Genomic DNA, 22,531 nt, shown 5'->3' on the forward strand with positions numbered 1-22,531 from the left:
ACTTTTGGTTTGGTTTATTGGGGTTTAACGTCCCGAAGCAACTAAGGCTATGAGGGACGCCGTAGTGAAGGGCTCCGGAAATTTCGACCACCTGGGGTTCCACAAAGACTGTACTTGATGGCCGCTAGCCCATGGCTGGCGGCGACCTCATTGGTCCGCTCGATTGCCCGTACTTGGATCTTGAGGATCCATCTGCGCCTGCGAAGTGGCAAGTGTGTGTGTGTGTGTGTGTGTGTGTGTGTGTGTGTGTGTGTGTGTGTGTGTGTGTGTGTGTGTGTGTGTGCGTGCGTGCGTGCGTGCGTGCGTGCGTGCGTGCGCGCGCGCTTGACAGCTGCCGCCATCTGTCGCATGCGCCTTTTACTAACAAGAACTGCGCATGCGCAATAGAAATTGGCGGTTTCATTTTCAACCAGTGGAGTGGGGGAGAAGAGGAGCGCATGCGCAGCGTGTCCTTGTGAAAAAGGCGGATTCCTCGATGATAAGTGTGCACTGGACTTTGTGTCGGTTATTCACCGGCGCGAAAGTTAAAATGTTCGGGCCTACCCCGATAAAGTTCTGACGTTCTCAAAGATGTTCACTGCGTATAGCTGCGTGTATTCTGATGATGGCCCTAGAGTTGGAGTCCTTATGGTTCCTTGAAAGGGAGGACATTGCAAAAATGTCACTGTGGCTTCTCCGTGCGGAAGAAGAGCGGAACCAAGGGGAGATGTTCTGCAGGTACAATTCTTGCACTAGCCAAGCCAAATGCGAAGTTCACACTTCGATGCATTTCCGTTGGGCGTGAACCAGTCTTTAGCAAACCCACTTTAAGGGTGGTGCCTCTTTTTGCGCAAGGTAATCTCTAGAAACTGTACAAACGAGGAAAGTATAACCATCCTCCCAGTTCCTTTTGCACGTAAAGGGAGTGCGTAGGAAGTTATACTTTGGCTGACATCGGTGTATCACTTCTTAGGCAGTTTGTGCGGAGTATGTATAATGTAGCTGATAAAGAGAGTAAAAGAACCGGTTTACTTTTTTGCTTAGAGTGCACCGGTTTCTAGGGTGCATTATTTTAACGGTGCGCGCAACCATATCCAACATTCTTGGACAAAAATTTTTAATACTGGAAAATTGCGAGGCACTGTTATGGAAATATTAAATATAACCGCCGATTCTTCCTATGTGTAGCAAAATCATTCTCTTGAAGTTTTTTTTTCATCAAAACCAGTGGGTAATGCTTTTTGATGATAGAAAGAACGTTAATAGCAAAAAAAATGCGAGCCTTCCGACAGGAGATCTGCGGATACTGTATTAGTGAACTCTCACAACATATGAAGAAATTGCGTTCATAAACACTTTCCCATTCTAACACGGTTTTGTTCAGAATTGTTGGGTATATGTGTACGCAGCGTCCCGACTGGAGCTGAGGGCGAGCAAGCTCCTGACCGATCTTATCTCGAACTTCGAATCGGCGCCGAAGATTACCGCCGTGGACGACGAAGACGACAACGATGCGGGAGCTTCTCGGGATGGAAACTTCTCGCCAGGAGTCGCAGGTTCGAGGCAGCGGCGGCGAGTCTACCTCCCTGAAGCCCTTCTCTCCTCCGCTGGACGAAAAGACGACTCCCTGCCGCACTTCTATGTGGCCGCCGTTGTCCGGAACGCGGACGGGCTCAACTCCTCGCTGTCCAACGTCGCTCGGGTCACGTTCGAACGGCCTCCACCCATCTCCGAGCCGTCGGCGAGCACCGGTGTGCGGGAGACGGTTATTGTGGTTATTCTCAGCGTGCTGGCCATCTCACTCGCACTCTTGTCGATAGCACACCTGATAATCAAGAGGAAGAAACGCGAACGCGAGGATTATTAGCCTACACATCACCAGCTTCAGTTAAAGGGCAACTGCAGCACTTTTTTGAGAATTTCGCGATATTCAAGGATTCAAATCTGTACAGGCTGTAGGTAAAGCATGCGAAGTGTTTTTGCACTAGCATGTATAAATAGTGACCTAATCGACCATGGTATTTTGCGCTTCTCCTCAATGCACCGGAATAGTGCAGAGAAATTCAGCGTGACGTCACGGAAGGTATGATTTGAAATTACCGCTGTCGTCAGCCGCACCCTGCCCTGACTCGTTAGACGCTGCCAAACAACTGTCGGCAGGGTTTGCCTTCGGTGGCGTTGTTTTTTTTTCCTTCAAAGCAGGCGTTTGTGGGTTGGAAATGTACCGATACCTTCGATGACGTCATCATGCGTCCCCACTTGGCATTGTGCGCCGCGGAGAAGCTTGAAGGGTGTCCGGATTCTAATCGGCGATTACTTCGCTATATAAAGTGCTAGTCCAAAAAGACTTCGCATGCTTTACCTGCAAGTTTCACACATTCGACCCTCTTAAGCTCGTTGATTTCTAAAACCTATGCAGTTTCCCTTTAACGACGACTCTTTGCAAGAAATGCTAATCGCACTTACCATACAGTTAGAACCATTGTGAAGTCCATCTTGCAGCGAAGCTTCTCGGAAAAAACAGCAGTTCATACTCTCTAAACACCTATGTCGGTGTAAAACGGAAGTACACTGAGTACTAAGTAGGGAAGTACTACGGGAGTCTAGACAACGCGACGTCACAACGAGTCTAGACAACACACCCCGACACGACGATTTATGCGTTCACTCATTGCATTTTTTTTTTTTTGGAGGAGGACAAAAGATGCCGCATATTAGTCACATCACTCTAAACAGTAAGGTGTAAAAAGAAAGTACTCTAACGCACTCCCGTTTATAAAAGTGCGTGCACTAAGGACACCTTACTTCGTTTTTTACTCCCATATAGGCGTACTTGGGTCTGGAGTGTGGTGGGCCACAGTACATGCAAATTTTAAAATGCGTGTTTGTTACAGAAATTAGAGAAATTTTAAGGTAAACGAAGGAAATTAAATTGCTACCTCATATTTTTACGGTGCTTGTCTTATGAAGCTCAAAACAGCTGAGGCGGGAGGTGTGAAGTTATGTGCCGCCTTTGCTATCTCCGATCCTTCGCGTAGCTATTTTTTCGATACTAGCGCTATCGTAACTCCCTGGTTAACTTTATCAGCTTATCCGCATTACGGATGGCTTAGCAATCAGACGCCGAGGTCACCATTACCGTAAAATTAAGGAGAGAAAGCACTGAATCTGCAGAGTCAGCCGTGCGAAGTTGTGATGGGAGAGGCACAAAGTCACATTTTTGTCTGGGCTCCTTTTTAATAGTTCAGATACCTTGCAGGTATCGCGTGCATTCGTTCACTCGTTGTACCATGTATACGTATCATAAATAAAGAATGCATTTAAAGGCGCCAGTCTTGTTTCTGTTGTCACATTTGTACTATAGTTGTCCTAGCGTCTGCACTGTTTTTTAGTTGGCCGCCGCTGATTCTTTAAGCATTTTAATCGCGGTATAAATTTCTGGCATATTTATGATCAATATTTCCTCCCTACCTTACTGAACGCGCCCATAAATGTCTCAAAAAAAAAAAACAATGCTTTTCTTGGCCTCTTTTTTGTTCTTACGTTCACCTTTAACTCAGTTGGCAGAAATTTCGGGGACGTTCAGGATTAGAATTCGTCCTGCGACCTCCAGAAAGAATTAAAGCGTTTAAGCTTCCTGCACAATGCGCTAAACTGGAGGATGAGGCGGCTGGGAGATACAGGTATGATTACTCTCACGTTATTCTGTCGGCAACTGCTCCAATGCAGCATCCTTGCCTGTACCTCTGTACCGTTACATATACTGTGTGGGCCAGGAAAAGGTCATTCTCGAGAGATTTAAAAAGACGTCGGTGCGGCCGGCGGGGAAAACATTCTTCCCACTGCCAATATGGCCATCGCTTCGAGAGAAAGAAGTATTTGTCCCATGTTCCATAAATTGTCTAATATGCAGAAAACCTGAGACATTAAATCGTGTGCTTCTTGACTGCATAGACTGCACTAATTGCACTGCATAGAAAGAGAAACGAAGGTTTGGCTCTGTGTTAATTTCACTCGCCTTACAGCTTGTCAGGGTGGCCGAGCGGTCCAAGGCGCTGCGTTCAGGTCGCAGTCCGGTCTTCCGGGCGTGGGTTCGAATCCCACTTCTGACATTTCTTTTTATTTTTGAACCATACAAGAGGACAAAAGAAGGTTTGGCACTGTACCGATTCCAAGCACCAACCGTCTCGTCAGGATGGCCGAGCGTTCCAAGGCGCTGCGTTCAGGTCGCAGTCCGGTCTTCCGGGCGTGGGTTCGAATCCCACTTCTGACATTTCTTTTTATTTTTGAACCATACAAGAGGACAAAAGAAGGTTTGGCACTGTACCGATTCCAAGCACCAGCCGTCTCGTCAGGATGGCCGAGCGGTCCAAGGCGCTGCGTTCAGGTCGCAGTCCGGTCTTCCGGACGTGGGTTCGAATCCCACATCTGACATTTCTTTTTATTTCTGAACCATACAAGAGGACAAAAGAAGGTTTGGCACTGTACCGATTCCAAGCACCAACCGTCTTGTCAGGATGGCCGAGCGGTCCAAGGCGCTGCGTTCAGGTCGCAGTCCGGTCTTCCGGGCGTGGGTTCGAATCCCACTTCTGACATTTATTTTTATTTCTGAACCATACAAGAGGACAAAAGAAGGTTTGGCACTGTACCGATTCCAAGCACCAACCGTCTCGTCAGGATGGCCGAGGTTCTACTTCCGGCCACCGATCGTGACGGACGCTTGTAGAATGGGCTCCACTGGAGCAGCGATTGCGGCCCGTGCCGGCCGCGGAAACAGGATTGCTGAAATTGCTGATAACGAGTATCAGGTTCTTTTGCCAACTTTGCCTACCGGACGGATGGTGTTAAATACTGTTTTTCTTCATGGCGATGTGCGACGGCGGCCCTTCAAAGTCGAAGACTTCCGTGATGCCCTGGCCAAGAACGGAACTCTCCCTGACGTGATAGCGGTGGGGGCGTACCAGGTTAACCACGTATGGGCGGTGACCCTCAGCACTCCCGAGGCAACCAAGCGGCTGCTCGCCGTGAAGGAAATGCAAGTGAAAGGGGGCCGGTGCATGATCATCGACCCTGAGGACCAGCACGTCAAACTACAGCTGCATTGGATGCTGCCCGGCGTCGATGACGAGGACATCATAACGGCATTTGCAGCGTTCGGAAAGATCCCCGCAGTGACCCGCGAACGGCGGCGAGTTCAAGGAATGACTGAAAAGGCCTCTACTACAAGGACTGTTTTATTGAAGATGAAGCCAGGCGTAACAGTCGGAGACATTCCTCATCAGCTGAGGGTGGCGGGAGAGCTTGCGCTTGTGGTTGTGCCTGGTAGGCCAATGCAATGTCTGCGCCGTCGCGGCACTGGACACGTACGGCGGGAATGCAAAATTCCTCGCTGTCAGAAATGTAAGCGATTCGGTCATGGTGAGGCTGATTGCATTCGCACCTACGCATCGGCCACGGGAGCTGCGTTGGAGGACGAAAAGGCGGAGCTGCAAATGGATGCCGCTGAAGCTGAGGAGGCGGCTAAGGGGGCAGGGGGAGCGGAGAAGGTAGCAGCAACCACCGTCTCCTCACCTGCTTCCGCGGAGGACACGGAGACGCCCAGCGACCAAGGGAAGGAGCCTGAACTTCCAGGCGCCGCGGCGACCGAAACGGCAGGGGACGGCGGATCTGCAGGTGGTTCAAAAACCGAGGTGCCCGAACCTATGTGCAGCGACGAGGGCAGGGATGACGGCGACAGCCGCATGGCGACCGTTAGTGCTCCCGTCAAGCGCCCTCACAATCTGACTCTCAACGAAGGGATCAACGAGACTACCACCAGTGCAGAGGAGCTTCCAAAGAAAGCTGCGCAGGCCCGGAGGCCTGCATTCAAGCCGCGCCCCAACGTTTCATCTGACAGACGAGTCACCGCAAGTTCACCTATGCGGAAGGCCACGGCGACCGACCTGAGGACCCTGGCGTAACACAAAGCGTCTAGCGATACGCTGGACGTGAGAGGTAAGCGCTATGCTCTCGGTCTCTACACCTTTTTGTCGAAATGGCTCCGCTATGTTGTCTGAAAATAGCCACACTTAATGCAAGGGGGTTGGCGGGGAAAAGAAAACAGAGTCAAGTATATCGACTTATAACAGACTATGACATTGACCTGTTGGCGGTACAAGAAACTAAAGTAGACGGGGAGGAAGAGACCGGGAGCATGGTGCAGCGTTTCACGTGTAGGTATTACGCAGTAGTGGCTCATGCAGTTGGAAAGTCGGCTGGGTGTGTGCTCTTCGTCAAAAAGCTGCCGGGCCTGGTTGTTCAGGCTTATGCAACATGTTCTCATGGACGATTTATTGTGCTTGATTATGCTTACATGAATGTGGAGTGGAGAATAATCTGCCTTTACGCACCTAACAAAATTGACGAGAGGGCAGCCTTTTTTGGAAAAGTTGAGGAGTACTTCACTGTCGAAAGGCAAATGATCGCCATGGGTGATTTCAACTGTGTCTTGGCTGCGCGTGACAAAACAAGTGATAGAATATTCAGACAGAAGTACCGAAAGACTGTCCGAGTTGGTGGAAAAATGGAATATTGAAGATGTGGCTGACTGTTTAGAGGGTGAGCGGGATGTGAAATTCACGCACTTTCAGCGGACGATTCACGCACGTCTAGACCGTATTTATATGGCGGTAGACCTGCTGCAAAAATTCAACAATTACAATGTTGAACCTGTGTCCTTCTCGGACCACTGTTTGGTACAGTGTAGGATAGGAACAGCAAAACGGGACAATGCTTTTAATTGGGACTTGTGGAAATTTAGTGATAAGCTGTTAAAGTGTGAACGTTTTTGTGGCAACATAAAAAAAGAAATTGGCAAAGTAGAGCCAAATTCAAGACAAAAGATATGGGAGCAGTGGGAACTATGTAAGCAGCAAATTAAAATATACGCAATTGAAAAGGCTAGCTGCTTGAAAAAAGAGGAAAAAATAAAGGAAAATGATTTAAGAGAACTGCTGCGGAAACTAATTGAGCAGGAGAGTAAAGCTCCTGGTAAGTGGATTGATGACGTAAAGAAAATTAAACAAAAGCTTGAAGTTATGGAACAAGAGCGTTATCGCGGTGCGCTGGTGCGTGCGAGAGCCGAAGAGGCCGTTTTCGGTGAAACACCAACAAAACGAGCATTGGGCATGGAAAAAGCACGGGCTGAGCGCAATAGGATTGATAAAATTGAATGGGGAGGCGTCGTAGCAGATGACGAAACGCATATAAAGCAAGCTTTTGCTGAATACTATAAGGCGCTTTTCGCAAAACATGACGTAGACATCGACACATTAAAGGGAAGGTTTCTAGGAGCGATGCCAAAATTAGATGACGAACAGAAACAGAGATTAGAGGCACCAATTACTGAATCCGAAGAGCAAACAGCAATAGAAAATTTAAACTCGGGTAAGTCGCCTGGACCAGACGGTTTAAATGCGGCTTTCTATAAAGCCTTTAAATAAGACCTTTCCCTTTTGTTAACGGTACTCTTTAATGACGCATATGAATTAAAAGCACTACCTCCTTCCTTTGGCGTATCTACACTGTCCTAATTCCGAAAACGGAAGATAGTGAAAAGTTAAAGCATGTTACAGCCTACAGGCCGATTTCACTTACGAACGTGGGCTACAAGATATTCATGAAGGTGCTAGCAAGGCGGTTACAAAGAGTAATGAATGTGATAGTAGGTTCTCATCAGACGTGCGGCATCAAAGGTCGTTCTATTGTGTCTAATATTCATAAAGCAAGATGTGTTCTTGAGTGTTGTCTTATTACGAACAGTCCTGCTGCTATCCTTCAGTTAGACCTGGAAAAAGCGTTTGATTGCGTGGCACATGAACTTTTGTTTTTAATTTTGGATCACGTCAATGTCGGGTCAGTCATCAGGAAGGGAGTGGCCATGGCGTACCGAAACTGCACAACGAGACTAATAGTAAATAAGAGTTTGGGGGCCCCCATAAGCGTGAAGCGTTCGGTGCGCCAAGGCTGCCCCCTCAGCTCTCTTTTGTTTGGTGTATACATAGAATCCCTGTGTTTGAGCATAATACAGAATGACGGTATTCAAGGTTTTAAGTTACAAGCGACAGAAATTAAGTTGCTGGCTTATGCGGATGACGTAGCTGTTTTCGCTGCTGATTAGAGAGCATAAGGAAGGCCATTGATTGTGTTCGGCAATTTAGTCAATCGACAGGAAGTCGAGTCAACTGGGCCAAATGTATTGGCTTCTGGCATGATGAGTGGCCAACCACTCCTGTTAACTTTGCGAATGTGTCCTGGGTGACGGCCTCAGTGAAGTATTTAGGTGTCCCACTGGAATGTTATTGAGATAGCGAACCGCATTGGAAAAGGCAGCTGGAAGACACCCGTGCAAAAACTGACAAGTGGAAAGGGGCTAGGTTATCTACATTTGCCAGAGCTACAGCGTGCAACTTATTCTTCATCAGCAAGTTGTGGTACGTGATGCAGGCACTGCACTGTTCGCGAGTTAACGTGCAGAAACTGCACCGCATCTTTGCAGTGTTTGTCTGGGCCTCGAGCTGGGAACGATGCAGCCGGACAAATTTGTTCAGAAGTGTAAAAGACGGAGGACTAGCGCTCGGCCATCTGTTTTTGCGCCAAATCGTCAGCAGATTTTTATTCTTTCGAGACGCGAGTGACCTGTTCTTGAGCACAATCTGTCAAATAAGGCTGGGCCATGCATTACCGGAATGGATTGTTGGGACAGATAACATTCAAGGTCGTATTTTTGGCTACACCAGAGAAGTGGTTATGAGTGTTAGATTTCTAGCTGCTCGTTTTTCGCAGCAGTACCTCTCTACTGTAAAAAAGAAAACACTCTATCGGGATTTACGAGATGTTGTTCTGTCTGAACCACTGTACAGGGCCATATACCGTGGAGGCCAGGGCGGTAATGTGTTGAAGAGGGTGAAGAAAATGCAGGTACCAGCGGCAGCCAAAAGCTTCTTTTTCAAATTACACACAGAAACACTGGCCGTGAAAGCATTTTGGAGAAAAATGGAATGTTTCTCCCTTGGGGTTCAGATTGTCTGATATGCAAGAAGCCAGAGACAATCAATCATGTATTCTTGCACTGCTGGGAAGGCGTCTACTTCTGGGACGTCTTGCAAAGAACGCTTAAGAAAGACCTACCTCTAGATACTTATGGAATAAGGTATCTCCCCCTACAGAACGAAGAGGGAGTGCCTTATGATGCAATACTGCTGCTGGGCCTCCCCGCTGTTTGGCGCTCACGAATGGCTGGATATCACTGTGAACCGGATGCAAGGCCTGAACGAATTTACTTCCGTGAGAGTGTCCACTGGTTTCTTAAAGTACAAAAAACGGCTGTTCACGTTCCTGAGTGGCTCTCGAGGGTAGAGCCCTTGGTGTCCCTAAAGGACTTTTAACATGACGATGCCAGCAGCGGATGGTTGAGTGTGAGAGTCCCACCCGAAAGGGGAACAATGTAAATTTCCGTTTGTGTTTGTGTACTGTGTCGGAGCCCGGCAATAAAGAAAAAAAAAAGTCAGGATGGCCGAGCGGTCCAAGGCGCTGCGTTCAGGTCGCAGTCCGGTCTTCCGGGCGTGGGTTCGAATCCCACTTCTGACATTTCTTTCTTTTATGAACCATACAAGAGGACAAAGAAGGTTTGGCACTGTACCGATTTCAAGCACAGATCGTCTCGACAAGGGGATGTTTGTACCCTGGAATGTGAATTGCCGTCTGTGTAACGTGCCTGAGACAATTGATCATTGCTTCATCCTATGCCGTGAGGCCCTGTTCTTTTGGGACATACTACAACGAACTCTTAAGAAGGACATTGAAATTACACAATACACTATTAGATTTCTGCCTGTTGGCAAAATCTGTTGTGCCTTATGATCTGTTTGTGTTGATGGGACTATTCAGTCTTTGGAAAAGCCGTATGATGGACAGACATGCCGAGCCACCATGATCGTCCAAATCTGTGTTTCGTGAACAGTGTGGTTATGCTGCACGCGAAGAACCTCCAAGCTGGCTGCCGTGTCTAGATGCATGTGTGTGCCTCCCTGAATTTTGATGTTTTGATGGGGATGCAGTGTTGAGTTAGGGCCATGGCGGGCTCGTATTAAGCAGCCCGGTAACTTGAGACGCGAACCAGTTTGATTGAAGTTTTCCCCCTTTTTACGGAATTCTTCCATGCAATAAAGAAAAAAAAAATCGTCAGGATGGCCGAGCGGTCCAAGGCGCTGCGTTCAGGTCGCAGTCCGGTCTTCCGGGCGTGGGTTCGAATCCCACTTCTGACATTATTTTTATGAACCATACAAGAGAACAAAGGAAGGTTTGGCACTGTGCCGATTCCATTCACCTACCGTCTCGTCAGGATGGCCGAGCGGTCCAAGGCGCTGCGTTCAGGTCGCAGTCCGGTCTTCTGGGCGTGGGTTCGAATCCCACTTCTGACATTTCTTTTTTTTATGAAACATACAAGAGGACAAAAGAAGGTTTGGCTCTGTACCGATTTCAAGCACCGATCGTCTCGTCAGGATGGTCGAATGGCTGGGGGAAAGCCAAAATAGACGGGCGCTGGGACTTCCGGCCACCGAGCGTGACGGACGTGTGTATCATGGGCTCCCAAGGAGCGGATTTAGCGGCCCAGCCGGGCCGCGGTATCAGGAGTACGATCAAACCGAACGAGGACTACCAGCTGATTTTGCCCCATTTGCCAACAGTTTCGAGCGTTTTGCATACTGTTTTTTTGCATGGCGACGTCCAAGCCAGGCCATACCGTGTTGAAAACTTTCGTGACGCTCTTGAGCGTCTGTCATTGCTGCCGGAAGTGGTTGCCCTCGGGGCATATCAGATGAATCATGTTTGGGCCGTGACATTCTGCAATGAAGAAGGAAAAAACAAAATGCTACAGGCGGAGGCGTTCAACGTCAAGGACCACCGCTGTGTGGTCATTGACCCATGCAACCAGGGCGTCAGGCTGAAGCTGTTCTGGCTGCTACACGGCGTGAAAGATGACGACGTGAAGGCAGCTCTGGCGGCTTTTGGAAAAGTGACCGACATAACTCGGGACAAGTGGAGAGTCAAAGGCTGCGTCGACAAGTCGTCTACTACGCGCTCAGTGACATTGAAGCTGAAGGTGGGCGTTACCATCGAGGACTTACCGCACCAGCTGCGTGTTGGAGAGGATGTCGCACTCGTCCACGTTCCTGGCAGAGCTCCGCTCTGCCTCCGGTGCCGCGGCACCGGACACATACGTCGGGAGTGCCGTGTGCCACGTTGCGGGCTCTGTCGTCGCTTCGGCCACGACGACGCCCAGTGCGTGCGAACATATGCTACCGTAGCTGGTCCTGGTCGTAGGGATACTACTGAGAAGCATATTATGGACGAAGTCGACGCAGTAGAGGCGACCCGTGAGAGTCGGGAAGACGCAGTACCGAAAAGCATAGCCTCAGAAAAAGCAACGCTTCCCACGGAACATGAGGCTGCCAACTCAGAAGAACCGCCTGTGCCTGACACCAGAACTGAGGCGGACGCGGGAAAAGCAGATGATGCTGCGGTAGGTGCAGCTGAGACGGTTTTGGAATCGACCGACGAGAAGGACGTTGACACGGAGATGCCAGCGGCGTCAACTTTGCCAGCGAAGAGGACGCACGACGAAGCTGATGACAAGGCGACGAGCTACGACGGGACGGACCATGAGGAACCTCTTCCCAAAGCGCCTCCTGTTCGACGTGCGGCCTACAAGCCCAAGCCGAACATCCCTCCTGATCGTAGGACTTCGTCGGGTGTCCCTCCGCCTTAGCGGAGGTGCCTTGCAGGGTCTTCGTGTTGGTAACCCGGTCTTCGATCGGGTTCAGTGCTGACACCGCCGTACTTTGCAAGCTGGAAGGATTTTTGATGAGGTGAGCTGCAAACCGATGTCACTTTGAGAGCGGCGAATCCCAACCATTTAGATGGCGCCTCAACTAACATCTAGCTTGCGTATTGCCACACTAAACGTGAGAGGTCTTTCTGCGCGAAGAAGGCAAAATCAGCTTAAACGTCTCTTGTTCGAAAACGAAATCGATCTGTTGGCTGTTCAAGAGACAAAAATTGAAAGCGAAGAGTTGACAGATGCGATGGCAGAAATTTACCGTGCACAGTTCAGTGTTTGCGTGTGCCATGCAAAAGGAAAGTCGGGAGGGTGTCTGATTTTAACTCGAAACGGCAAAGTCGCTGTGGAAACTGTATTTTCCTGTGAAAGTGGCCGGATTGTAGCATGCGATTTTTACTTTTCTGGTGTAGAGTGGAGAGCTGTGTGTGTATATGCACCTAATAGAATTCCCGAACGAGATGCCTTTTTTCGCCGTGTTCAACCTTTCCTGCTGACAGAAAAGCGTGTACTATTGCTTGGAGATTTCAACTGCGTGTGTAGACCTGAAGATAGAACAAGCAACAAAACCCTGCAGGACACGAGTGCCGAGCTACTGTCTGAGATGATTAATGAAGCAGAATTGGAAGATATTGGCATTATAATGCAAGGTTCAGAACAAGCACAGTGCACGCATTTCCAAGGCGTTAGTCACGCAAAGCTGGACAGAATTTATGTTCCTTCTGAAGTTGTGCCCTTGTATTCCCAGTACCAGACTGTGCACGTCAGCTTCAGTGATCATTCTTTAGTCGTGATCACACTTGGGGAGAGGAAAAGGACTGTCAAGTTTAGTTGGGAATTATGGAAATTTAATGACTCATTGTTGGAGGATGACAAGTTTAGCAAGAAACTAAAAGACTCAGTCAAAAGCTTGTTAGAAAAAGAGACAGACTTTATACAAACATGGGAACAATTTAAATGCGACGTGAAAGTGGCCGCTATAGAAAGAGCATGTGTTTTAAAGCGTAAAGAAAAACAGCAAGAAAAGGAACTTCGTACCGAGCTTGATTTCATGCTCAGCATGGAAGGCGTCAAGCCGGGGTTGTACAGACAAGAAATAAAAGAGACCAAAACTAAGCTTGAACTAATAGATGAAACGAAATATTGAGGTGCTGTGATAAGGGCACGCAGCGGAAGATTTTGGCTTGGGGAGACGCCCGCAAAAAGGGCGCTCAGCGACGAAAAACAGTATGCAGTTTCGAAAGAGATAAATGAAATTTGTTATCGCAATGACGTAACTTCCGAATCTGAGGTGATTGAAAGGGCGTTTCTGGAATATTACCAAAACTTGTTCAGCCTTAAAACGCCTGATGTTGAACATTACAAAACTGCATTCCTGTCGCTAATGCCAAGAGTCGAGGAGGACCTGGCGCAGGTACTTGAGGAGCCCATAACGGCAGCAGAAATCGAAGCTGCAATACAGCAGCTGAGCTTGAACAAGTCGCCTGGGCCGGACGGCCTCGGTGCCGCACTTTACAGGGCTTTGAAAACAGAAATGGCAATAGCATTACAGCGCGTAATAAGCGAGTGTTACGAAAGAAAGTTAACTCCGCCGTCTTTTCCAACTTCCCACGTGGTGTTGATCCCAAAATCGGACGACCCGAGTAGGTTGCAGTCAGTTGAGTGTTACCGCCCAGTTGAGTGTTACCGCGCATGAAAGAAAGATTCATTTTTACTAACATACACGTGCTAGAAGTGTCCTTGAATGCTGTGATGCAACGGAGGGTCGTGTCGCCATGATGCAACTGGACCTGCATAAGGCGTTTGATAAAGTTGTGCATGAAATTTTGTTCGTGCTTTTGGAACATGTGAATGTAGGATGTATCATCACTGATGGCGTGAAAATGGTTTATGATGGCTGTACATCAAGATTCATAATTAATAACGGCCTGAGTAATAGTATTCCTGTCTTGTCGTCAGTGAGGCAGGGTTGCCCTCTTTCTCCGCTGCTTTTGCACTTTACCTGGAGCCCTTTTGTTTAAAGCTGTTAACTACGCAAAACATTCGAGGTTACGCCTTTTGTCATAATGAAGTGAAGGTATTGGCTTATGCAGATGATATAGCAGTGTTCTGCAGAGACCAGGAAAGCGTGCAAGAAGTGGTGAGAGAAGCCGTAAATTTTTGTGATGCAAGTGGCTGCGCGATAAGCTGGCAGAAATGTTTTGGTTTTTGGCATGGAAAGTGGCAGGCCACGCCAGAAGTATTCTGTCGAATGAAGTGGGTAGACACGCCAGGAAAGTACCTCGGCGTGCCGCTAACCAACTACAGAGAAAGCAAAGAATATTGGGCCCATGAAACCGAACAAGTCAAAGCTCAGACAATCAAATGGGGCGGTCACAACTTTTCCATGTTCGCAAGAGCTACGGTGTGTAACATGTTTTTAGTAGCGAGGATTTTTTACGTTCTGCAAGCGTTAACTTTGCCAAGGTCTTCAGTGCAAAGGTTGCACAGAGTGTTTGCAACATTTATTTGGGCGTCAACATGGGAACGTACCAGCCGATGCAATCTGTTCCACAAGGTGCGGAACGGGGGGCTAGGGTTGTCAAATTTATTTCTGAGACAGATAGTCACTAGATTCTTTTTCTTGCGTCAAGATAATGATTTTCTGCGAACTGTTATACAAGTGCGATTGTCAGAATCACTGCCTGATTATGTTGTGTCATCTATGTCTGCAGGGCGGAGTGGGTTAAGTGCTTTTTTGCAAGAAGTTGTTGCAGCAGTCCGTATTCTTCGGTCAAAATTTTCCGATGAGTATCTAACCATTGTAACAAGGAAAAAGATGTACAAGGACCTGCTTGATGTGTTTCTGCCCTGTTTATCGCAGTGCTTATCTTCTGGGTCCCGAAAGGGATGTGCTAAAAAGAGTCAAAAGAATGCCGGTGAAGCCTTCAGTGCGTTCCTTCTTTTTTCAATTGCATACTGGAACCCTCCCAGTGAAGCCATGGTTGCAAAGCAAAGGCCTTTTTGTACCTTGGTCAGTAGAGTGTCTTATTTGCAAGAAAGTGGAAACTATAGAACATATCTTTCTCGACTGTCATGACGCTGTTTTTCTTTGGGATGTGTTGAAGCGCACACTGAAAAAAGATTTCGCCCTGACTGCTTTTGGAATACGCTTCCTACCATGTGCAGAGCCAGGTGAAGTGCCTTGCGACCTGCTAATGTTGCTCTGCATGCACAGCCTATGGCGTACGCGAATGGATGTCAGGCATGAACATGTTGTTGTGAATCCGGCTCATCAGTATTTCATTGAGAGCATCATGTATACTCAGGAAGTTTTCGGACAGCAAGCTCCTCAGCCTGAGTGGCTGCCTGTCCTCGACCAACTAAAATCATTTAACCCATTTTATCATCGTGCACTAGCTAGAAACTGACCTGTGCTTTTATTGTCATGTCATTGTATTTTTGTTTTGTTTGCCCGGCCAAGTCGGTAATAAAAAAAAAAATAGACGGGCGCTGGGCGATGAAAAACGATACGCTACGAAGAAGAAAATCAAACAGATATCTTATCAAAATGAAATCAGTTCTGATAACGCGCTAATTGCAAAGGCATTCGTCGAGCACTATAGGTATCTTTTTGGCGGCGCAAAACAAGTGCAAAGTGGATTTGAAGAAGAGTTTCTTGCTGACATGCCGAAGTTAGAAGATGAAACTAAAGAGAGCCTAGAAGGTGCTATAAGCACGGACGAAATTGTGACGGCGATAAAGGAATTACCTGTAGGCAAGTCACCCGGGCCCGATGGCTTAAGTTCAGCCTTTTACAAGGCTTTTACGCCCGAACTGTCAGTGATCTTACAGCGTGTGTACGCAGAAGCGTACGAGGAAAATAGACTGCCCCCTTCTTTTAGGACAAGTCACATGGTGCTAATACCAAAAACAGAAGACCCAGAGAAGCTGTTGTCGGTTGAGTCATACAGGCCAATTACATTAACAAACACCGATTATAAAATTTTAATGAAAGTTTTGGCGAAGAGAACACAAACAGTAATTAAAAGTCTTGCGGGGCCTCACCAAACATGCGGAATCAAGGGCCGCACGATCACAACTAATACTCATATTGCGAGAAGTGTTTTAGAGTGCTGCGACGCGTTCACAGGCCGAGTTGCTATGCTGCAGCTCGACCTGGCGAAGGCTTTTGACCAGGTCTCGCATGAAATAATGTCTGAGGTACTAAAACATACCAATATCGGCAGCGTGATTATTGAAGGTGTCAGGATGGCTTACAGCGACTGTACAACGCGTATTGTAATAAACAGGACGCTCAGCGAACTTGTTCCTGTCCAATCATCAGTGAGGCAAGGCTGCCCACTCTCCCCACTGTTGTTCACCTTGTACCTTGAACCCTTTTGTGTTGCTCTGTTGCGCCGTGCAAGCATTCATGGCTTCAAACTGCAGTCATCAGAAGTTAAAGTGTTAGCTTACGCGGATGACATCGCTGTATTTTGCGAGGACAGAAGTAGTGTCCTTGAGGTGGCTCAAGTAGCCGACAAATTTTGCAAACAGACGGGCTCCCAGATTAATTGGGAGAAGAGCGTTGGCTTCTGGCACAGCAACTGGGACATGACTCCGGGCTATTTTGCAAATATGGCTTGGACGGCGACACCAGCTAAATACCTGGGTGTCCCACTACAGTATTACAAAGGAAATAACGAATATTGGAAGGGAGAAATGGAGACTTTGAAAGAAAAGACTGCATCATGGCAAGGTCGCGGTTTCTCAATGTTTGCGCGGGCTACAGTGTGCAATGTATTTCTTGTCGCAAAGATTTGGTATGTATTACAAGTTCTCTTCATGTCACGTGCGAATGTGCAAAAATGCACAGGGTTTTTGCGGTATTCATTTGGGGCTCGAGTTGGGAGAGCGTTAGTCGCTCAAATCTTTTTCGATCCGTTCGCAGTGGAGGACTTCGCTTATCAAACTTGTTTGTTAGACAAATTGTGTCACGTTTCTTTTTCTTACGGGACCAAAGTGATGGTTTTTTGCGCACAATGTTACATGTTCGACTGGCTGGAACTTTACCTGATTTCATTGTTACCACTGGTGATGCTGTGAATCGTGGTGTAACTGGTTATCTGCACGAAATTGTTGTGTCATATCGCGTACTAACAGCTCGGTTTTCTTTGCAGTACTTGTATTTGGTTAACAAAAAGAAATTGTACAAAGATTTAATTGACGTACGTCATGATGCCAGTCCCACTGTACAGAACGTTGTGCTGCGGAGGCCCAGGAGATGATGTTTTAGAAAGAGTGAAAAAGATGCCAATACGAGGTTCTATTAAAACTTTCTTTTTCAAGCTGCACACTAATACTCTTCCAATAAAGACATGGCTCGAGGACAAAGGAATTTTTGTGCCCTGGACAGTAAACTGTCTTTTGTGCAAAAAACCAGAAACCATTGAACACGTTTTCATTGAATGCTGGGATCCGATCTTTCTCTGGGACATTTTAATTACAACGCACACTTAAAAAAGAACTACCAATTACCCCTTCAGGAATCAGGTTTTTAACTGCAGAGACACATGATGACACACCGTATGACATGTTCATGCTCCTGGGCCTCCACAGTTTGTGGAAGACAAGGATGGCGGTTCGACATGCGGACATCGTTGTTCGTTCTGCCCGTGAAAATTTTATTGAGAGTGTCACGTACGTTGCAGAGGTGTATCGCGCACTAGCGGAGCCGCCGCAATGGATGGCTGTTCTGGAGGATTTGGGGAACCTTAAAAAGTTTCAACCACGCCAGGTCTGCCTGTACTGGCGTGTTTTATTCGTGTCTGTATTGTTTGAACTGTTGTCTAAGGAGGCAATAAAGAAAAAAAAACTCGTCAGGATGGCCGAGCGGTCCAAGGCCCTGCGTTCAGGTCGCAGTCCGGTCTTCCGGGCGTGGGTTCGAATCCCACTTCTGACATTTCTTTTTTGATGAACCATACAAGAGGACAAAAGAAGGTTTGGCACTGTACCGATTTCATGCACCGGTCGTCTCGTCAGGATGGCCGAGCGGTCCAAGGCGCTGCGTTCAGGTCGCAGTCCGGTATTCCGGGCGTGGGTTCGAATCCCACTTCTGACATTTCTTTTATTTTTTTTAGTGTGCTAGCACTTATAGTGTCCGTTCCCCGAATTCAGCCGCTGTTTGTCCGAAGCCGGTTTTGTGGCAGGCAGCCCACGGACCCACGGAGTTGTGAACAATCTGCCCAGGTAGCTATAGTTTAAAGATATTCCGCGGCACATCAAGACGACGCAACTAAATGCGTGTTGCCGGCTATTGTATGGAGCAAGTCGCAGTAATTTTTGTCCTTGCTTAATTGCATAATTAGTCGGTGTTAATTAACCAACTTTGCAAGCAACGAAGATAGGCGGAAAATTCCAGCGATCGAGAAAGCTGTAGAACGGTCCGAAAAACGTCCGAGTGAACAGTTTCGAACTTTCCATCTATTACGTACTAGCTTTTTTCCGCTCACTGCAGATTCCCGCGGCATACAAAAAAATACCACTTGACACTCCCCGATTGCAGTGCTCTCAAACGCTCCGCGTCGTAGCGAACAGATCATTAGCCCTGAGTGCAAATGGCGACAGGGCAGCTACACAGCAGCTGGGTGTGCGATTTACGCCAGCGATAAGAGCTGCGTCTGCTTATCGCCATCATGAAGCACCGCGAGGGAAGCATACCGCTGGCGTATGCTTTTTGTGCCAGTTGTCTGGCACGATTGAAGCCCTATTGTCCATCGGGCCTATCGACCGAAGGCAGTGTTGTCGGTAACGCGTTACAATAAGTAACGGCGTTACCGGTAACGCGTTACTTTTTTTCGGTAACTTAGTAACGTACTCATTGCCATTTCGGAACTGTAACGGGTAACGTACTTACGTTAACATTTTTCGGTAACGTGAGGTGTCACGTTACTAGTTACTTTTTATTTCAATTGTCCCCCTCCGCCTCTTTTTCATAAAAGAAACAACGCCGAAAATGATGTCGCAAATAAACAAAACCTACCGGTATTCTCGACGACCCTTGTTGCGGCTCGCATGCATGCCAAATAACACCTGCCCTTGACGACGCACTAAACTAAAAAAAAATCACGAACACGCATTCACACACTTGTCTTCACCCCCAAACCACTCACACACACAACTCTCTAAAGAGTGGACGCATGCCGAGCCACCACTTACCTCCAGCCAATGGGCATGATCCCGTCTTGTGACGTCACCTCCTTCCAGCCAATAGCAATGTTCCGTGTCAGGTGATTTCAGTTCGATCTCAAAATAGGAGAATTTTTTTACCAGCGAAGCATTTTAAAACTCGCGGGCGATCATACGATGTGACGCTGAAATTGGGCGTTCGCAGTATTGTTTGTACATTTCATTTTTACATTGCCGCCTTCACATTGCGTCTTTGAACTTGACTTCGCCTCCGTTTTCGTTCCGCTTCTGCGTGAGCTTCTGGTGGGTGAAGGTTTTTCTGACCGCTCACCCACCGGCGGATGTTGGTGAGCTCCATTTACTTTTAACGCTAACGCTCCTGTTTTGTAGAAAATCCGGCTTCGTCGTTGGTGTCCTCGTCGGCACCACTTTTTCGCCCAGGCCCACGCCGTTGGGTGGGTGGGTGGCGCTTCTGGAAGGTGGCGATTTCTCACCCCGAGGCTTCAGCCCACCACCGTTTCGCAGGGAATGTCGCAAAGCAGTGGCGTCCCTTCCGGCCGAAGAGTTCTTCATAAACGTCTTCATGGACAACATACATACAGTATTTCTCAAAAATATGCAGCCCATCACCGCGAAGCGGCTGCTTGAGCCGATGGTGGCGCCCGTCTCCCACGCGCACTTGGCACCTGGGTATGGAGCGTGAGGGTGAAAGACTTCCGCGCTCTTGGGCGGGCGACGAAGTCTGAGTCGCGCTGGCTGGACGACAGTAAGTGCGGCGTTCGCGTTATTACTTCGTTCGCAGCGCCTGTGCGGGGGCGCTTGCATTGGTGCACAGTGGAGACTGACCTTCGGGCCGCGCTTCCAAGCGGGCGCGCGCGGTGCGAGTGGCGAATCTGTTCCGGGCGCTCAAAGATAAGCCGTGGCTTCGACCTCGTGCTAGTGCCGACTATGCCTGGAGAAACTACGAAGATCGAGAATATTCCACGCGTGCTTCGCCAGCGAAAAAAACGAACCAGGGTTCAAGCCCACTTAGCAAATGTCAGCCGTCCATGCGCTGCACTCGATTTCTTTCAGGCTCCTTTTCTGTGGTTTGCGTCAGTTGTCGTGAACTTTTCATATCTTAGCTTCCCGCAGTAATCCTTTCCAACTTACTCTGGTGCATGCCCATGTGCACTGCACGCAATACAATCAGTTACTGCCGGCAGCCCGCTGAAACCAATGAGTGCGAAACTCCTTATTTTCACATATCGAATAAACAGTGGCCACACTCCGTTAACGTAGTTGGGAACTCTCGTGCCATTTTTGCCGCGAAGATGAATGAGAACCTTGGAAGGAAAAGCGTGGGTGTAAGGCACAAGCGGAGACTGGTTGCCACGGGAACCGCCTGGAAGGCAGTTACTCCGGAAGAAGGGGGAGAAGGATGGTTACCGTAGAAGGAGAGAGGGTAGTGTGGCGAGAGGGGATGAATGTAGCACGGTCCTGCTGCTAAACCAACACCCTCTTGTCAAAATTCTTCAGAGGGTGTTGGCTAAACGCGCCGCCTGAGGAGAAGGTCACTGGTGACGCCGAGCGCCTATATAGCGGCGGACTGGACAGGACCGCTAGTCGAACAGGGAGTATGCGTAATAAACATAAAAGAGCGCTCTGGAGCAATACAGATATATGAAGTCACTCTCGTATTCTCTACCTCAACATATCGTAAAATATACCATCGTGCGAGTTTTCTTCTCCGTCTCTCTCCTAATGTAGTTTTTGCATTTGGAGGCTGCTTACTTAGAATCTCGGGGCGCGTAATTCACGCTAATGAGATATTTGCGAATACAGGACCTATCTGCCCAACGAACGTTGTGGAAAGCGGGCGCTCAGAGTGCACACGCAGTATTGTCGCCTCTGCATGCAGAACAGCGCCGATAACAATAGACGATGATTATAAGTTTACAGCTTCGTGACTATTGCGCAGAATACGGTATACAGCCGCGTTTGGGCCGTGCGTGTAAATGCTGTTCCCCCCAAAATGGCACCCGGGCAACTGAAAGAAAGCAGGCATACAGCGCTGACATTGTGTATGATTTTCCTCGTCAAGCACATTCCGCATAGAGCAACAAACAACGCACTCTTCATAATATGATGAAGATGCCATATTTCCTGAGTTCCTTCATCAGCGAGCGGAAAACAGGGCCAGATGAGAGCCTCCTCTCACCTACGGCCGTGGGTCCCACGAGCGAAGCACCGATTCGAACCGTCAGCCAAACCGTGATTATGGTCCAACGACAAATCCCACCACTATACGCATATGCCTTCGCTTTAATTCTAAGTGAGAACAACTTGAGGTGACGCGACCTTCGGCAATAAAGGGATCTACCAGTCTGGTAAATTTATTGGAAGCAGTTCTGGCTGGACGTCGCACATAATCCATAATTTCAATGGGCTCTCTCCGTAAAGGGTCCCCCAGACCCACGCTGAATCGTTTTAAAACAAGGGTGGCCGCACAAACAGTATACACATGCATAATCTCGCCTACACTGTAATCGCTAAAAATGAGTAGAAAAATTACGCTTTCTTGCAAGAACAGCACCCCGTCAAAATCCCGAAAAAAAAAGTGCGGCCTCCACGCACGTGTCTACACACGCTTTACTCAAGGTTTGGTGCTGCTGGCAGTAATGTTCTTTCTCTTTTTTTGGGGGGGGTTAACATATTCAAATGCTCTGCCGCAATTCATTTCCGCAAGAAGAGCGGAAAAATATATGCGCATAGCTGGCCCCTAAGCTTCGTTGCACTGTTTAAGGAAAGTGATCTTCACTCTAGAAAATAGTAGTTCGACCGCTAGAGGTCTGCCAAAGGTCGAAATGGGTATTTTTCAACCTTCCTGCCACTCTTCTCGTGATAGTATGGTAACGCTACGGAATCCCCAGTCAAGCGGACTAGCAGTTTCGGCGACAGCCGTCTGTTGCCGTCTTTCCAATCGCGACGGAAAGGTTACGTGGCACTGGTATGCTCCCGTCTGCTAAAAAGCAAAGCAGTCGAGCGCGACTGAACGTGAGCTTCAAACCGAGATAAAACAGTGCAGTCTTAAAACTAAAAAACACGAAAACAAAAGAGTCGCTGCGGCCTCAGCTGCAGCACGCGCTATCAACTCTGCTATCAGGCCTCCCGCTTGTTCCCGCCCGGCGGACGAGAATTAGCGAGACTAGGCCTAAGCCTACCTGGCCGAGACAAGGCGGCGGTTCGCCGTTACAGCGGTGTTCGGATGTCATTTCGTTAATTACTTGTGACGTAGTTCGAAACTGGCATTAATTATTGGACTAATGCGCCCTTTATGCATCTCGTCGTAATGTGACCCCAGCCCCTGTTTGTCATTTCTGTCAAGTTATGGCTTGAAAAATTCTGAAGCTCCAGCTACCACCGGCGCCTGACAACGTCGTGTTCGTGTGAGCTGTTCGCCTGACCGTCGCCATTCACGGTGGGTATTCTGTTCTGCGGCGGAAGAAAGAACTCTTGCCAACG

At 48.2% G+C, this 22,531-nt stretch overlaps 1 protein-coding gene and 9 non-coding genes across 11 annotated transcripts in view; all 10 read left to right on the forward strand.

Moving 5' to 3' along the window:
• Nucleotides 1-3,311, forward strand: part of LOC149332517 (calcium-activated chloride channel regulator 1-like) — a 30,032-nt gene extending 26,721 nt beyond the window's left edge. For both annotated transcript variants that reach the window (XM_089558121.1, XM_089558122.1), the window contains exon 14: nucleotides 1,389-3,311. In XM_089558121.1, the coding sequence (XP_089414247.1) occupies nucleotides 1,389-1,846 (458 nt within the window). In that variant the 3' untranslated portion in view covers nucleotides 1,847-3,311. The remainder of the gene's footprint in view (nucleotides 1-1,388) is intronic.
• A 696-nt stretch (nucleotides 3,312-4,007) lies between these two features.
• On the forward strand, nucleotides 4,008-4,091 carry TRNAL-CAG (transfer RNA leucine (anticodon CAG)). The gene has a single exon. It is a non-coding gene; the product is annotated as a tRNA-Leu (tRNA).
• A 77-nt stretch (nucleotides 4,092-4,168) lies between these two features.
• TRNAL-CAG (transfer RNA leucine (anticodon CAG)) lies at nucleotides 4,169-4,252 on the forward strand. The gene has a single exon. It is a non-coding gene; the product is annotated as a tRNA-Leu (tRNA).
• Nucleotides 4,253-4,329: 77 nt separating this feature from the next.
• TRNAL-CAG (transfer RNA leucine (anticodon CAG)) lies at nucleotides 4,330-4,413 on the forward strand. The gene has a single exon. It is a non-coding gene; the product is annotated as a tRNA-Leu (tRNA).
• A 77-nt stretch (nucleotides 4,414-4,490) lies between these two features.
• TRNAL-CAG (transfer RNA leucine (anticodon CAG)) lies at nucleotides 4,491-4,574 on the forward strand. The gene has a single exon. It is a non-coding gene; the product is annotated as a tRNA-Leu (tRNA).
• A 4,948-nt stretch (nucleotides 4,575-9,522) lies between these two features.
• TRNAL-CAG (transfer RNA leucine (anticodon CAG)) lies at nucleotides 9,523-9,606 on the forward strand. The gene has a single exon. It is a non-coding gene; the product is annotated as a tRNA-Leu (tRNA).
• Nucleotides 9,607-10,199: 593 nt separating this feature from the next.
• On the forward strand, nucleotides 10,200-10,283 carry TRNAL-CAG (transfer RNA leucine (anticodon CAG)). Its single transcript has one exon. It is a non-coding gene; the product is annotated as a tRNA-Leu (tRNA).
• A 72-nt stretch (nucleotides 10,284-10,355) lies between these two features.
• TRNAL-CAG (transfer RNA leucine (anticodon CAG)) lies at nucleotides 10,356-10,439 on the forward strand. Its single transcript has one exon. It is a non-coding gene; the product is annotated as a tRNA-Leu (tRNA).
• Nucleotides 10,440-17,717: 7,278 nt separating this feature from the next.
• TRNAL-CAG (transfer RNA leucine (anticodon CAG)) lies at nucleotides 17,718-17,801 on the forward strand. The gene has a single exon. It is a non-coding gene; the product is annotated as a tRNA-Leu (tRNA).
• A 75-nt stretch (nucleotides 17,802-17,876) lies between these two features.
• TRNAL-CAG (transfer RNA leucine (anticodon CAG)) lies at nucleotides 17,877-17,960 on the forward strand. Its single transcript has one exon. It is a non-coding gene; the product is annotated as a tRNA-Leu (tRNA).
• The last annotated feature ends 4,571 nt before the right edge of the window (nucleotides 17,961-22,531 follow it).

Source organism: Amblyomma mixtum, chromosome 8 (genome assembly GCF_055824585.1).
Source record: "Amblyomma mixtum isolate Tamu chromosome 8, ASM5582458v1, whole genome shotgun sequence".
Lineage (NCBI taxonomy): Eukaryota > Metazoa > Arthropoda > Arachnida > Ixodida > Ixodidae > Amblyomma > Amblyomma mixtum.